Genomic DNA, 18,135 nt, shown 5'->3' on the forward strand with positions numbered 1-18,135 from the left:
GCACCCTAAGTGCACATTAATAGATGAAAGGATAAAGAAGATGTGTGTATGGTGGAAAGTTAGCCAAAAAAGAAATGAAGTCTTGCCATTTTTGACAACATGGATGAACCTAAAGGGTGTTATGCTTAGTGAAATAAGTCAGACAGAGAAAGACAAACACTACATGATTTCCACTTATGTGTGGAATCTGAAAAACCAAACATGCTCAAACATAACAAAACAGAAACAGAGTTATAGATACAGAGAACAGGAGAACAATCAGGTGATTGCCAGAGGGAAGGAGGGTGGGAGGGGGAGAGAACTAAATGAGGGAGATTAAGAGGTTGCAAAAAAAATGAGTGACAGGTATGAAATGTACAGTGTGGGGAATATAGTCAATAACTATGTAGTATCTTCATATGATAATATCATGACTAGACTTACGGCGATCATTTTGAAAGGTGTAGAAATATCAAATCACTTTGCTGTACAATGGGAACTAATCCAGTGCTGTAGGTCACTTACACGTCAAAAATGAACAAACAGATTCATAGGAAAAAATCAGTCAGATTTGTGGTTACTGGGGGTGAGAGAGGAATTGGATGAAGACATTCAGAAGGTGCAAATTTCCAGTTATAAAATAATTTACTACTAGGGACATAATGTAAAATAGGATAAACATACTATATGTTATATGTGAAAGTTAAGGAAATAAACCCTAAAGTTGTCATCACTAGGAAAAATAAAGACGATAAACGACCCGAGTCTATAATCTGACCCACAGGACCCAGCACTGAGGGTCTCTGGCTACTTTTCCATCTCATCCGACAACGTTCATATTCTTTCCTGCCATATTCCAGTTTCAAGCCATATTTCATCATTTCACATGTGCTGTACTCCTTGCTTTTGCGGAATCTTGGTACATGCTCTTTCATCTCTATTTTTTAACAGTTTTAACTGCAATATAATTCACATAGCATAGCATTCATTCATGTAAAATGTACTGTCAAATGACTTGTAATGTTTAACAGCACAAGGCTCTATCACCACAGTCAATTCTAAAGTGTTTTTGTTACCCCCAAAAGAAATCCTGTACCACTTAGCCATCATCCCCAATTCTCACCAACCAGCCCTTGGTGAACACTAGCTTGCTTTTCATTGCCATAAATTTGCCTATTCTGAACATTCCCTTTACATGGAATCATGCAATCTATGGTCTTTTGCGACAGGCTTGTTTCACTTAGCATAATGTTTTCAAGGATCATCTATGCTGTAACATGTAACAGTACTTATTCCTGCTTATTGATAAATAATATTCCACCCTATGAGTATATACCACCTTTTATTTATCCATTCATCAGCTGAAGATGTTTGATTGTTTCCACTTTGGGGCTATTATGAATAATGCTGATATGAACATTCCAGTACAAGTTTAGTACAGACAAATGTTACCACTTCTCTTGGATATGTAATATGTAGGAGTGGAATTGCTGGACCATGCCATAGCTCTATGTTTACCACGTGAAGAACTGCAAGACTGTTTTCCAAATTATGGAATTTCCTGCTTTTTAATGAGTTTGCTAATCTAATCCTGTCTTGTTATTCCAGTCTAATCTTGCTAACTCATTCCAATTTTATAATCATTTTGATTATAACCATCCTACTGGGTCTGAAGTCATATTTCATTGTGCTTTTTTCTCAACTTTTGGTCTGGACAGTTTTCTACTCACTTTTCAAGTTGCAGCTTAAATAATCACTTCTACAAGGAATCTTACCTTGACCACCTCATCCCCAAACTAGTCCTGGGCTCCTCTCAGAAAAGCCACTTTTTCCTCTGTAAACTCAAAGTTCAACATGTGCAGAGATGAACCCATATATATCTTTGTTCCCTACTTTATCCCCAGAATCTAGACACTGAACTACAGAGCTTCTTGTTAAAAATGAGTTGAATGAATGATCCATTACATAACAGTGAGAAAAAAAGGGGGGCTCATTATCTGAAAATCACCTCTATCAGAATAATTGGCATGATTACCTTTTAAATTTATTTCATTTTTCAGCATTCCCACAGACTCAACTACTGAGAAATATTTTAGTATGTCTGGCAAGGGAAAGAAAGAGTCTGTACAGTATAACCATGATGAATGCTTCTCTTTCCATGAGCTTTACTGCAGCTGTACACTTTTCTGGTTTATAAGAAACAGGAGGAGGCTCAGTATAAATATGCAAAATCAAATGGACAATGTAAACAGTTTTTTTTTTTTTTTTTAAGTCAAACAGTAAATGAAGAAGAATACATTTCTGAGACATAAGGGGGACTGGCGTTTCCTGTTTTGGTTGTCAACTAGGCTACTTCTAACAGTTTCAATTCAGTAGCTCTGGGACAGATCCCAGAATAAACATTTTTAGCAGGACTTATAGTTATGCTAGTTGTCCATGGGTTCCACTTTCTAAAAAATTCATCCTAGTTAATATTTTCAGTAATCAACAGAAGCAAATTAACATAACAGTTTAAAATTTTCTGGCCCTATTTACTAGCCTTGTGGTTTAGCACAAGTCATTTAATCTTTTTTAAGCCTGTATGTTCATGTATAAAGGGGGAATGGACAATTAAGTGCCTACATCATAAGGCTTTTTATGAGCATCAAATGAAATAATACATATAAAACATAGTATCTGGCACATAAATGCTTGGGTATGTTAGTTGTATTGGTATTACTCTTTTTTATTTTGTATTATCTAGGAGAATGTACACAACAAATCTGTTTAAAGGAATTAGCTTTTGCTTAGTAAGAGAAATACTCCTTAAGCTTAAGTTGGGAATTTATCAGATTCATCAATGGTTTTATTATCATTGTTACTTTTATAAGTAATTTTTCCAGATGGTCCTTTACTGATATTGCTAACACTTGTTCATTTCTATTTCCAAGTTCCTTCCAATACTGAAGAAATGATTTAGGCATTTCTGAAGAAACCTAATTTTGGCTGCTATACTACTACCCTCCAAAATCTTGTTTCTCTCTATTAAGTAATAGAGAAAGGGGAGGAGAAGAGAGCAACAGAGGATGAGACGGCTGAATGGCATCACCAACTCCGTGGACATGAGTTAGAGCAAACCCTGGGAGGTAGAGAAGGATGGGGAAGCCTGGCATGCTGCAGTCCATGGAGTTGCAAAACGTCGGACATTTCTTAGCGAATGAACAAGAAGAAGTCACTATGACCCTGAATGCTATCCTGATAGATCTTATTTTCTAAAATAGAAATTCTCCAAGTTCAGTCAAACTAGGGTCTATCAGTCACCTTACAGAATCAAGAGTGTTCATTTACTTATCCAAGTCCTGTTTACTGAATAGCTAACCAGTATCAGGGATTCATGATTTACAGAGAAGAAATCAAGATCCCAAATCCAGAGAAGACAGAAAAAACAAAAACAAACAAGAAAATATATCAGCAAGGCAATGTAGCTGGTATTGAGTGCTATGAATGACATTGAACAAGTTGATGTCATAGAAATGTCTAAGGGAAAGGAGCTATTTTAGAGTAATTGTCAGGAAAAGACTCTCCCAGGAGATGACATTTTGAGTTGTCACTTGAGGGCTGCAAAGGAACCAGCCATGGGCAATGTCAGGGAACAGAGTGACTGACGAAAAGAGAAGAGTCAGTGAAAAGACCCTAAACCAGGACCTGATGGGTCATGTTTAGGAGTTAGGGTATGAGTCCAAGTATGGTGAGAAAGCACTGGAGAATTTCAGGGAGAGGATGTCATAATCTAATCTGTCATTGAATTCAGGTTCGCTTTCCCCTTCCCTTCTTTCTTGTCTTTCATGTAACTAGCCACTGTGAAGCCCAGTGGGATGATGTTTAACCGTAGTATCCACGGCCACAATTTCAACCGCAACCTCTGTAAGTTCTCGTGTCACAGAGGCATGCCATGTGAGGTCCCAAATCAAATCTCACGTTAAGGTTTCTTGATATGAACCATTTTAAAAGCCTTTATTGAATTTGTTAAAATATTACTTCTGTTTTATGTTTTGGTTTTTTTTGGCCCCAAAGCATGTGGGATCTTGAACTCCCCAACCAGGGATCAACTGCCTGCGTCAGAAGATGACCACCAGGAAAGTCCTCAGATCTCACTTATTGGTATTCTTGCTTTCTCTCCTTGGCATGTTAATGATTCCCCTCTCTGGTATCTCTGATACTTTAGGTTACACCAGGTGACCTTTGAGGTGCCCACCTGCGAGGGGAAGGAGCGACAGAAGGTGTCCCTGATTGGTGACTCCTCGTCCTCAGCAGAGTTCTTCGTCACCGTCGCCGTCTTCGCCTTCCTCTACTCCTTGGCTGCCACTGTCGTTTACATTTTCTTCCAGAACAAGTATCGAGAGAACAACCGGGGCCCACTCATCGTAAGTGGTTTGCTTTATGAAATAATTTTTTCTGTCGTTTCTAATTTCTTTCTTCCAATGCTTAAGGGGCTTACCCGAGTCCTCAGGGCAGGTATTTGAAAAGCAATCACATTCTTTTTCATCCAGATCCCTTAGATCTAAAACGAAAATATGATGCCTGTCATTCTTTTGTGCCCCTGTACTGGAAAAGTATCATTAGAGTTGCTAGAAACTCTTCTGAAATAGATGGTTGAAAATCTCATGAGGTCATGGAAAGAGTAATGAGGCTTGCGGCAGATTTATTGGTAATTCCAGTATTATGGAATTAATTGACCATTTTTTTCTTGCTGGTTGTTTGGACAGTGTGACTTGTACTTACTTGAAATGTGTTGTTCCTCTAGTATGTGATAGACTGGTCATAGAGTGGTTTAGGGTTAGCTCTCCATCTCTGAATTTCAACCTCTCTCTCTCTCTTCTTATCTCTTTCCACCACCAACCCTGGTGACTCAGATGGTAAAGAATCTGCCTGTCATACAAGAAACACCCTGGTTTGATTCCTGGGTCAGAAAGGTCGCCTGGGGGAGAGCATGGTAATGCAGTCCAGTATTCTTGCCAGGAGAATCCCATAGACAGAGGAGCCTGGCAGACTACAGTCCATGGGTTCGCAAAGAGTTCGACATGACTGAAACAATTTAGCATGCACATACCACCAACCCCCGCTACTTTCTGTTTCCTTACACAGTAGTTCAAGGACTCGTCTGGGTGAAACCAAGCTAGCGGGTGAGAGACACATAGACACCTAGGAGGTCGCAGCAACTCCTGGAGCGGTACATGGTGTAGATAACTTTAAAGAAATGTATTTCTCAGCCTTCACACGTACATTTGCCTAAAATTTATCTTACTGAGAATGCCCTGCTTCTGAAAATATCCTTCTTAATCACCTACGCCCCTTTTATAAAAGAAAAGTATCCTCTTTTCAGTTCAGTTTAGTTCAGTTCAGTCACTCAGTAGTGTCCAACTCTTTACGACCCCATGGACTGCAGCACGCTAGGCCTCCCTGTCCATCACCAACTCCCAGAGTTTACTCAAACTCAGGCCCATTGAGTTGGTGATGCCATCCAACCATCTCATCCTCTGTCATCCCCTTCTTTCTCCTCCCACCTTCAATCTTTCCCAGCATCAGGGTCTTTTCAAATGCGTCAGCTCTTTGCATCAGGTGGCCAAAGTACTGGAGTTTCAGCTTTAGCATCAGTCCTTCCAGTGAATATTCAGAATGGATTTCCTTTAGGATGGACTGGTTGGAACTCCTTGCTGTCGAAGGGACTCTCAAGAGTCTTGTCCAACACCACAGTTCAAAAGCATCAATTCTTCAGTGCTCAGCTTTCTTTATAGTCGAACTGTCACATTCATACATGACTACTGGAAAAACCATAGCCTCAACTAGACGGGCCTTTGTTGGCAAAGTAATATCGCTGCTTTTTGATATGCTATCTAGGTTGGTCATAACTTTCCTTCCAAGAAGCGTCTTTTAATTTCATGGCTGCAGTCACCATCTGCAGTGATTTTGGAGCCCCCAAAAATAAAGTCTGACACTGTTTCCACTGTTTCCTCATCTATTTGCCATGAAGTGATGGGACCAGATGCCATGATCTTCGTTTTCTGAATGTTGAGCTTTAAGCCAACTTTTTCACTCTCCACTTTCACTTTCATCAAGAGGCTCTTTAGTTCTTCAATTTCTGCCATAAGGGTGGGGTCATCTGCATATCTGAGGTTATTGATATTTCTTCCAGCAATCTTGATTCCAGCGTGTGCTTCATCCAGCGCAGCATTTCTCACGATGTACTCTGCATAGAAGTTAAATAAGCAGGGTGACAATATACAGCCTTAACATACTCCTTTTCCTATTTGGAACCAGTCTGTTGTTCCATGTCGAGTTCTAACTGTTGCTTCCTGACCTGCATACCTCTTGATTTCTCAAGAGGCAGGTCAGGTGGTCTGGCATTCCCATCTCTTTCAGAATTTTCCACAGTTTATTGTGATCCACACAGTCAAAGGTTTGGCATAGTCAATAAACCAGAAAAAATGTTTTTCTGGAACTTTCTTGCTTTTTCAATGATCCAGCAGATGTTAGCAATTTGATCTCTGGTTCCTCTCCCTTTTCTAAAACTTGAACATCTGAAGTTCATGGTTCACGTATTGTTGAAGCCTGGCTTGGAGAATTTTGAGCATTACTAGCGTGAGAGATGTGTGCAATTGTGCAGTAGTTTGAGCATTCTTTGGCATTGCCTTTCTTTGGGATTGGAATGAAAACTGACCTTTTCCAGTCCTGTGGCCACTGCTGAGTTTTCCAAATTTGCTGGCATATTGAATGGAGCACTTTCACAGTATCATCTTTCAGGATTTGAAATAGCTCAGCTGAAATTCCATCACCTTCACTAGCTTTGTTTGTAGTGATGCTTTGTAAGGCCGCCTCAGACAGCCATTTTGCTTTTTTGTATTTCTTTTTCTTGGGGATGGTCTTGCTCCCTGTCTCCTATACAATGTCACGAACCTCCATCCATGTTCTTCAGGCATAGTTCATAGTTCATATAGAGCTTCTCTATCTTTGGCTTCAAAGAATATAATCAATCTGATTTCAGTGTTGACCATCTGGTGATGTCCATGTATAGAGTCTTCTCTTGTGTTGTTGGAAGAGGGCGTTTGCTATGACCAGTGTGTTCCTTTGGCAGAACTCTATTAGCCTTTGCCCTGCTTCATTCTGTACTCAAAGGCCAAATTTGCCTGTTACTCCAGGTGTTTTCTTGACTTCCTACTTTTGCATTCCAGTCCCCTATAATGAAGAGGACATCTTTTTTGGGTGTTAGTTCTAGAAGGTCTTGTAGGTCTTCATAGAACCGTTCAAATTCAGCTTCTTCAGCATTACTTGTTGGGGCATAGACTTGGATTACTGTGATACTGAATGCTTTGCCTTGGAAATGAACAGAGATCATTTTGTCATTTTTGAGACTGCATCCAAGTACTGCTTTTTGGATTCTTTTTTTGACCATGATGGCTACTCCATTTCTCCTAAGGGATTCCTGCCCGCAGTAATAGATCTAATGGTCATCTGAGTTAAATTCATCCATTCCAGTCCATTTTAGTTCACTGATTCCTAAAATGTTGACGTTCACTGTTGCCATCTCCTGTTTGACCACTTCCAATTTGCCTTGATTCATGGACCTAACATTCCAGGTTCCTATGAAAAATTGCTCTTTACAGTATCTGACCTTGCTTTCATCACCAGTCGCATCCACATCTGGATGTTGCTTTTGCTTTCACTCCATCTCTTCATTCTTTCTGAAGTTATTTCTCCACTGATCTCCAGTAGCATATTGGGCACCTACCTACCTGGAGAGTTCATCTTTCTCTTCCCTTTTTGCCTTTTCATACTGTTCATGGGGTTCTCAAGGCAAGAATACTGAAGTGGTTTGCCATTCCCTTCTCCAGTGGACCACATTTTGTCACAACTCTCCACCATGACCCGTCTGTCTTAGGTGGCCCTCCATGGCATGGCTCATAGTTTCATTGAGTTAGACAAGGCTGTGGTCCATGTGATTAGACTAGTAGGTTTTTGTGGTTATGGTTTTCAGTCTGCCCTCTGATGGAGAAGGATAAGAGGCTTATAGAAGCTTCCTGATGGGAGAGACTGACTGAGGGGGAAACTGGCTCTTGTTCTGATGGGCAGAGCCATACTCAGTAAATCTTTAATCCAATTTTCTGTTGATGGGTGGAACTATGTTCCCTCCCTGCTATTTACCTGGGGTGAGGCTTCCCTGGTGGCTCAGAGGATAAAGCGTCTGCCTGCAATGCAGGAGACCCGGGTTCGATCCCTGGGCTGGGAAAATCCCCTGGAGAAGGAAATGGCAACCCACTCCAGTATTCTTGCCTGGAGAATCCCATGGACAGAGAGCCTGGCAGGCTACAGTCCATACGGTCGCAAAGAGTTGGACACGACTGAGTGACTTCACACACTCACACACACAAACTATGGAGAGGTAATGAAGATAATGGTGACTCCCTCAAAAGATCCCATGCATGCACTGCTACAATCAGTGCCCCCAACCCGGCAGCAGGCCACCACCGACCCACGCCTCTGCCAGAGACTCCCGGACACCCACAGGCAATCTGGGGCAGTCTCCTGTGGGGTCACTGCTCCTTTCTCCTGGGTCCTGGTGCACAAGGTTCTGTCTGTGCCCTCCAAGAGTCTATTTCCCAGTCCTGTGTAAGTTCTGGCAGCTCAATAGTGGGGTTAATGGCAACCTCCTCCAAGAGGGCTTATGCTGTACCCAAATCTGCCGCACCCAGAGCCCCTGCCCCTGCGGCAGGCCACTGCTGACCCGCACCTCCACAGGAGACGCTCAAACCCAGTTCTGGCTCAGTCTCTGTGGGGTCTCTGGGTCCTGGTGCACACAAGGTTTGTTTGAGCCCTCTGAGTGTCTCTGGCGGGAATGGGGTTTGATTCTAAATGTGAATTTGCCCCTCCCATTGTCTTGCTGGGGCTTCTCCTTTGCCCTTGGACATGGGGTTTCACCACATGGCTGGTCCAGCAAAGCACAGCCACTGCTCCTGACCTTGGATGTGGGGTATCTCCTCACGGCCACCGCTCCTGACTTTGGACATGGGGTATCTCCTCACAGCTGCCACTCTTGACCTTGGACCTTTTACATCCCATATTTTACACCCTTCTTTTACATCCCAAATATTTCTACAGGTACATTGTTAGGTTGCAAAACATTGGAGGCACTGAAAAAAAAAAAGGACAATTTGAAGTATTGGTGTTGATATTGACAAAAGTGACTGATTCAAATGCCTAGGTTATGTATCCTTTTGCATGTAAGAAGGTTTCCAATTTTTTCCTTTCAATAAAATAGAGTCTTAATCTACTGATGAGCTGATAGATCATTAAAAATTAGTTTTGATGACAGATCACTATGTGATCTGGAACATATTACTCAGAATAAATTCAGAGAAACTAATGGCATCATTATAATAAAACCCCATTCATTCTCATCTACTCATTTATGCCAACAAGCCTTCTCAACGCATCTATACAACAAAAATTAAAAATTAAATTTATGCTGAATCATGTCCTATTTTAGAGGTAAATAATATGTGTCCCTCAAAAATGCATAAACCTAAAAAAATTCGTAAACTAGTTGAAGAAAAAATAACCCCATATAATTCTAGTAAAAATTTTACTTTTAAAATTTAATAATTATTAACATTTATAATATGTTTATGTTGTTTGTTTGGGATTATTATGTGCATTAATAATATTTTTAGTGATTGTGCAACTCAAAAGAAATTTTTGGTACTTACAGTATTAGGGTTATGGGTAATCAAAAAATAATTTAAAATTAGATATGTATTTTTGTTGCAAAGAAATATAACAGAATGATTGATAAAATCATCCCAAGATAAAATAAATAAATAAATGTTATATGAGGCTGTGAATCAGTGTAGGAAGTATAATGGAAATACAAGTTCAAAGAGAACAAAATGAAATATAAAATTTCCAACTGTTAAAAAGGTGTTTGTTTATTAAATTTTAAATGGGTAATAAAGAGTCTCAACTAACAATTTATCTAAAAATGGATATAACAGGATATTTTAAAATATCATTATTTATGCCAGAAATTGCATTCCTGCAACTGTTTAGACTTTTAATAAAAAGGAAATTATATGTCAACTTCATACAAATAGGAGGAGTTTTTCCAGATCCTTTTAAGGAGTATGTGAGTGAAATACAGATCTCTCATCTATACATTAGGGCTTCCCAGGTGGTGCAGTGTTAAAGAATTCACCTGCCAATGCAGAAGACACAGATTCAGTCCTTGAGTCGGGAAGATCCCCTGGAGTAGGAAATGGCGACCAATTCCAATATTCTTGCCTAGAAAATTCCATGTACAGAGGGGCCTATTAGGCTACAGTGCATGGGGTCACAAGAAAGGCAGACACAACTTAGCAACTAAACACCAAGAATCTGTATATTACAGAGACCAAAGCCTTAAAATAAGTATGTTTGAAGGGTCACTGGGAGAAAGCCCTATCTGTAAAACATCATGATTAAGTTTAAAGGACTGGGGGAAAGATCTATAGCACTTCGGTATGTTACTTTGGAAAAAGAAGAGTAAATCAGCAGAACTTGAGCCCTGGACAAATGTCTCCCCGTACCCAAATTGGAGCTACTGCTCTTAATGATTTTAAAATATCTCTGACAGTATCACTCATCTTGGGCTTATTCCTCCCTGATGTGCAGGTAGATACACCAAAGAGGTCGAGGTATGTGTGTGTATGTGTATGCACCGTAAAACTAACACGCATGCACCCGTTCCTGGATACATGTAGACACTCTCAAAGAATTCTAAAGTCTAAGGAAATACTCTTGACTTCCAGAGAGAAGAAACTGACTCAGCTGGTTTGCCCGTAAAGTAGGGAAAGATCTGTTTTGTTATATAAAACTACGTTTTCCTCATACAAAGTGATCTTGGTGAAGCCATGCTATTTTATCTCTGTGTGAATAGTCTTTCACATCAACCAGGATATAATGAAATCCTGAATTGTGTACTACATTGAGTAGGCTTTGTTTTATTAGATCGTAGAAGAAGGGGAGGAGTGGAGAGATAATTCTAGTAATAAAAAGGAAAAAGCTCCTAGGTGAAACTTCGGTGATATTAAAAAACCAATATGCTCATTACTTAGCAGATGAAAGTTAATTTAAAAGTTAGCCCAAATCCTAAGAGTCACAGAGACAAAATGAATGCAGACAGTCAGCATGACCATTTGCAGCTGCAAATGGCAAGCCTTTCCATTTCGAATCCCTCCACAACAGGGCCTCACCCTTAACTGTGAGTCAGCTGATTAAGGCCAATCCACAGTGTGAGCAGAATCTCACCAGGGTGGTTCATACCTAAGAAAACCTTCAAATACTGAACTAACAGTAACTGTACTTTTTAAAAAGCCAACCCTATTTATTCAGAAAGATAGTTCTTGATCAATATTTGTTCCTCTGATCTTGGTGCTATTTTTTTTGTTGTTGTTGCTTTGTTTTCTACAAAACACACTTTTTTCCCCTTTATTCTGTAGTTTGGGATTCTCTATAATCCTCTAGGACATGACAGGACACAACATGCATAGATAAGACTGGCGTGGAGGAAAGTAATGCGGATGGTGATGGAGTTTATAGTAATAATACTATGAACTGGTATTGATTGATATACTGTTTAAAGTTGATTTAATACTCAAAGCAACTGGTTTGTTTTGTTATCCACTTTTATAGATGAGGAGAGGGAGGCTCGGAGAAGTTACCTAATTAACTCTCCCAGGTCACATCACTAATAGTCAGAGGGTAGTTTGAATCCAGGTATCCCCAGATCTGGGGTCCAAATTCACAACTACCATGCAAGAGGGTCCAAAATCCTAACAGGCAATGTGCTACCAGTTTAGAGGGGCATAGGTGGGTAAGACAAATTGATCGAAACACCTGAACAGCTCCTGTTATTTTCTTGCTCTGGCTGTAGAGGAACCAAACCCTAGATCCCCTAGAATTTTCTGCTCATTTGACTGTCATAGAGGATTTTTACCATTTGCCTTCAGAATCCATGTGGAGTTATAGAATGACTGCCATGATGCAAGGATCACGAGAGTGTTCTGCTGTTTATCTCTGTTGTACATGGAGGCTGTTAGTAATAGGAAACAAGCATTAAAATGCCAAGATCAATGGCTGTTATAAATCAGAGACTTATCAGGACTGATTTCCTTTACATTTGCAAGCAGTTGTAAACAATTTCAGGCAGACTGGAGCCAAGTTATCAATGGCTATTTTTTAAGGTATCGTTTTCTACTGAATATGCTTGACAAGATTGTCCACCTTGAAGTGAAAATGAGAATATGAATATCTTTAGAAGAAACATAATTGTTAATGACACAATAGCAAGAAAATCAGACCAACAGAACCAGCCAGCTACTGTATGTCACTACAGTAAGTGCCTTTGCCGTCTTGTACAGATGAATAAATACCATTCTCAGAAAGCAGAAGTGGCCACCTGAATGGTACATGATTGTGGAATTGAATTGTCACCTCTGGTTATATCATTTTGTCATGTTTCCTACAGTACAGTTTTAAAGCCAATCTCCTGCCTATATTTTTGAGTCAGGATGTTCTGAACCATTTTCAGATCTCATGTCAAATAGTGACAATGTGAGGCTTTAGGGTTTTTTTATTTTTGTTTTTAATATTAATATAAAATCGGTTAAAAAAAAACAACTTAACCTTACAGGGCTGACAGTGTGCTCTCGGAAGGAGCACCTAATAAACACCACCCCACATTTTGGTGAATCCTTGTCACGAGAGATTCGGTTTAATGTTACAGAGAATCAATATTCACCTGAAGATTTTGTGAAAAGGGAAGAAGCTGTGTTATTCAAGGTCTCCTTTTCCCATGAAGGAGACCAGGTTGACTGGAGGTGGTTTATGGGATTAGAAATGTTTGCTGACATGCAAACCGTGAGTCACCTTTGTTTTATGCCTTATGCATTTCTAATGTTTTCGTATTTCCCATCCAGCCCCCAAAGAATCCTGAGAAAGAAGTGGCACGATTACAGTCAGCCTCATTCTACAGATTCCATTTGACTCCTCTTTATGTAGCACCAGTGCATTTTCTTGGCAAAACTCTATTAGCCTTTGCCCGGCATTCCGTATTCCAAGGCCAAATTTGCCTGTTACTCCAGGTGTTTCTTGACTTCCTACTTTTGCATTCCAGTCCCCTATAATGAAAAGTACATCTTTTTTGGGTGTTAGTTCTAAAAGGTCTTATAGGTCTTCATAGAACCGTTCAACTTCAGCTTCTTCAGCGTTACTGATTGGGGCATAGACTTGGATTACTGTGATATTGAATGGTTTGCCTTGGAAACAAACAGAGATCATTCTGTCATTTTTGAGATTGCATCCAAGTACTGCATTTTGGACTCTTTTTTTGACCATGATGGCTGCTCCATTTCTTCTGAGGGATTCCTGCCCACAGTAGTAGATATAATGGTCATCTGAGTTAAATTCACCCATTCCAGTCCATTTTAGTTCTCTGATTCCTAGAATGTCGACGTTCACTCTTGCCATCTCTTGTTTGGCCACTTCCAATTTGCCTTGATTCATGGACCTAACATTCCAGGTTCCTATGCAATATTGCTCTTTACAGCATCGGATCTTGCTTCTATCACCAGTCAAATCCGCAATTGGGTATTGTTTTTGCTTTGGCTCCATCCCTTCATTCTTTCTGGAGTTATTTCTCCACTGATCTCCAGTAGCATATTGGGCACCTACTGACCTGGGGAGTTCCTCTTTCAGTATCCTATCATGTTGCCTTTTCATACTGTTCATGGGGTTCTCAAGGCAAGAATACTGAAGTGGTTTGCCATTCCCTTCTCCAGTGTACCACATTCTGTCAGACCTCTCCACCATGACCCACCCGTCTTGAGTGGCCCCACAGGGCATGGCTTAGTTTCATTGAGTTAGACAAGGCTGTGATCCTAGTGTGATTAGATTGACTAATTTTCTGTGAGTATGGTTTCAGTGTGTCTGCCCTCTGATGCCCTCTTGCAACACCTACTGTCTTACTTGGATTTCTCTTACCTTGGACATGGGGTATCTCTTCACGGCTGCTCCAGCAAAGCGCAGCCACTGCTCCTTGCCTTGGACGAGAGGTATCATCTCACTGCTGCCTCTCCTGACCTTGAACGTGGAATAGCTTCTCTAGGCCCTCCTGCGCCCACACAGCCACCGCTCCTTGGATGTGGCGTTGCTCCTCCCGGCCGCCGCCCCTGGCCTTGGGCGTCAGGTAGCTCCTCCCAGCCGCCACCCCTGACCTCGGACATGGGGTAACTCCTCTTGGCCACCATCCCTCGGGCATGGGGTCCTCCCGGCTTCTGCCCAACCTCGGACGTGCGGTAGCTCCTCTCAGCCGCACTGTGTGCGCCGGTCACGGCCCTATTCCAAAAGCTTAGAATCCATAAAACTCCAAATGGTGGTTGCTCAGGGATGTGAACAGTTAGGGCTGAGGCCTGATGACAACAACACAAGAGAAGACTCTACACATGGACATCACCAGATGGTCAACACCAAAATCAGATTGATTATATTCTTTGCAGCCAAAGATGGAGAAGCTCTATACAGTCAGCAAAAACAAGACCAGGAGCTGACTGTGGCTCAGATCATGAACTCCTTATTGCCAAATTCAGACTTAAACTGAAGAAAGTAGGGAAAACCACTAGAGCATTCAGGTATGACCTAAATATATCCTTTATGATTACACAGTGGAAGTGAGAAATAGATTTAAGGGCCTAGATCTGATAGATAGTGTGCCTGATGAACTATGGACTAAGGTTCATGACATTTTGCAGAAGACAGGGATCGAGACCATCCCCAAGAAAAAGAAATGCAAAAAAGCAAAATGGCTGTCTGGGGAGGCCTTACAAATAGCTGTGAAAAGAAGAGAGGCAAAAAGCAAAGGAGAAAAGGAAAGATATAAGCATCTGAATGCAGAGTTCCAAAGAATAGCGAGGAGAGATGAGAAAGCCTTCCGCAGCGATCAGTGCAAAGAAATAGAGAAAAACAACAGAATGGGAAAGACTAGAGATCTCTTCAAGAAAATTAGAGATACCAAGGGAACATTTCATGCAAAGATGGGCTCAATAAAGGACAGAAATGGTATGGACCTAACAGAAGCAGAAGATATCAAGCAGAAGTGGCAAGAATACACAGAAGAACTGTACAAAAAAGATCTTCACGACCTGGATAATCACGATGGTGTGATCACTCATCTAGAGCCAGACATCCTGGAGTGTGAAGTCAAGTGGGCCTTAGAAAGCATCACTATGAACAAAGCTAGTGGAGGTGATGGCATTCCAGTTGAGCTATTTCAAATCCTGAAAGATGATGCTGTGAAAGTGCTTCACTCAATATGCCAGCAAATTGGGAAAACTCAGCAGTGGCCGCAGGACTGGAAAAGGTCAGTTTTCATTCCAATCCCAAAGAAAGGCAATGCCAAAGAATGTTCAAACTACCACACAATGGCACTGATCTCACACGCTAGTAAAGTAATGCTTAAAATTCTCCAAGCCAGGCTTCAGCAGTACATGAGCCATGAACTTCCAGATGTTCAAGGTGGTTTTAGAAAAGGCAGAGGAACCAGAGATCAAATTGCCAACATCCGCTGGATCATGGAAAAATAAAGAGAGTTCCAGAAAAACATTTATTTCTGCTTTATTGACTATGCCAAAGACTTTGACTGTGTGGATCACAATAAACTGGGGAAAATTCTGAAAGAGATGGGAATACCAGACCACCTGACCTGCCTCTTGAGAAATCTGTATGCAGGTCAGGAAGCAACAGTTAGAACTGGACATGGAACAACAGACTGCTTCCAAATAGGAAAAGGAGTACATCAAGGCTGTATATTGTCACCCTGCTTATTTAACTTCTATGCAGAGTACATCATGAGAAACTCTGGGCTGGAAGAAGCACAAGCTGGAATCAAGATTGCCAGGAGAAATATCAATCACCTCAGATATGCAGATGACACCATCCTTATGGCAAGAAGTGAAAAGGAACTAAAAAGCCTCTTGATGAAAATGAAAGTGGAGAGTGAAAAAGTTGGCTTAAAGCTCAACATTCAGAAAACGAAGATCATGGCATCTGGTCCCATCACTTCATGGGAAATAGATGGGGAAACAGTGGAAACAGTGTCAGACTTTATTTTTTTGGGCTCCAAAATCACTGCAGATGGTGACTGCAGCCATGAAATTAAAAGACACTTACTCCTTGGAAGGAAAGTTATGACCAACCTAGATAGCATATTGAAAAGCAGAGACATTACTTTGCCAACAAAGATCCATCTAGTCAAGGCTATGGTTTTTCCAGCAGTCATGTATGGATGTGAGAGTTGGACTGTGAAGAAAGCTGAGCGCCGAAGAATTGTTGCTTTTGAGCTGTGGTGTTGGAGAAGACTCTTGAGAGTCCCTTGGACTGCAAGGAGATCCAACCAGTCCATTCTGAAGGAGATCAGCCCCAGGATTTCTTTGGAAGGAATGATGCTAAAGCTGAAACTCCAGTACTTTGGCCACCTCATGCGAAGAGTTGACTCATTGGAAAAGACTCTGATGCTGGGAGGGATTGGGGGCAGGAGGAGAAGGGGACGACCGAGGATGAAATGGCTGGATGGCATCACGGACTTGATGGACGTGCATCTTAGTGAACTCCGGGAGTTGGTGTTGGACAGCCAGGCCTGGCGTGCTGCGATTCATGGGGTAGCAAAGAATCGGACACGACTGAGCAACTGAAGTGAACTGAACTATGTAGCACGAGGCATGAGAAAATGAGTCTCTGCGAGATTAGGGACCTTGCCTGTGGCCAGGGAAGTTCATGGCAGAACAAGGACTCAAATTCTTAAGCCAGTGATCTTGAGTGAAAAAGTGAAGTCACTCAGTCGTGTCCGACTCTTTGAGACCCCATGAACAGTAGCCTACCATGCTCCTCCATCTGTGAGATTCTCCAGGCCAGAATACTGAAGTGGGTTGCCATTTCCTTCTCCAGGAGATCTTCCCAACCCAGGGATCAAACCTGGGTCTCCTGCATTGCAGGCAGACACTTTACCATCTGAGCCACCAGGGAAGTGATCTTGAGGGTAGTGATTAAAGTACAGCATCCTGGGTTTTAATTCCCCTGAATGACCTACTATTGATCAGTTGAAAGCCTAGAACTGTATCTATAGGATGACGTTAATAATCATACAAGCCACAGGGCTGCTGTAAGAAACGAAAGAGTTAATGCCTGCAAAGCTCTCTGCGAAGGGAGAGACACACCATTGCGTGATGGATCCCTGGTATCTAACTGCAGCACTGTTGTTAGCCTTCATTTTAATTTTCCTCCTGCCCATTACTAAGTGGTACCTTAGCCTCATAAAGGGGAATTACAAACACCTTCCTTTCATGGCTTGTAGCCCTCACAGTTCTTTCCTCCAGTCCCTCTACCCCAGGCAGTTTCTTCTCCCCCGAGTCTCATAGGATCACACTTGAATTAGGACTATGTTTAAGATGTAACGGCTAAGTTGAGCCATCCAGTTAACCTTTCTGTTTCTGGAACCCCACTCTATTGGATGACTGGAAGGTTTAGTTTTTTAAAACCTCCAAACAAAATTAAGGTTCTTCTTTGTGGGATTCCCTTGTGACTCAGCTGGTAAAGAATCCGCCTGCAATGCGGGAAACCTGGGTTCAATCCCTGAGTTGGGACGATCCCCTGGAGAAAGGAAAAGCTACCCACTTCAGTATTCTGGCCTGGAGAATTCCAAGGGGTCACAGTCAGACATGACTGAGTGACTTTCACTTTTTTGTCAAATACAGGCTGAAGGCATCACTGAGAGAACAGGAGGCAAGCACAGAGCTGGATGCTCAGAGTATCCAGCACAGGTTCCCACCGTCAGCTTCAGCTTTCTCGGCCATCATCAGAAATGAAAGTCATAATTACAGTATCCGAGCTGCTCAGAAATTGTGGAGAAACCCCTGTCTCCTCTCCTCTTTTCTGTCCTCCCATTTCCCCTTCCTTTTTACCTCTTTTCTTCTCTTTCTCTTCTATCATCATATTATTAATTAATATGTATATTAATTATGCTTCACATCATAGTGTGTGTCACTTAAATATTAATAGTATATCTTCAACAGGCCACGCACTCTGCATATACAGGTG

At 41.4% G+C, this 18,135-nt stretch overlaps 1 protein-coding gene across 1 annotated transcript in view; it reads left to right on the forward strand.

Moving 5' to 3' along the window:
* The window catches only part of SYNPR (synaptoporin), a 296,608-nt gene that overhangs the window by 232,543 nt on the left and 45,930 nt on the right, over positions 1-18,135 (forward strand). Inside the window, exon 4 of the mRNA XM_052639768.1 lies at positions 4,184-4,382. Coding sequence (XP_052495728.1) covers positions 4,184-4,382 — 199 coding nt within the window. The remainder of the gene's footprint in view (positions 1-4,183; positions 4,383-18,135) is intronic.

The sequence above is a fragment of the Budorcas taxicolor genome, chromosome 1, assembly GCF_023091745.1.
Source record: "Budorcas taxicolor isolate Tak-1 chromosome 1, Takin1.1, whole genome shotgun sequence".
Classification (NCBI taxonomy): Eukaryota; Metazoa; Chordata; class Mammalia; order Artiodactyla; family Bovidae; genus Budorcas; species Budorcas taxicolor.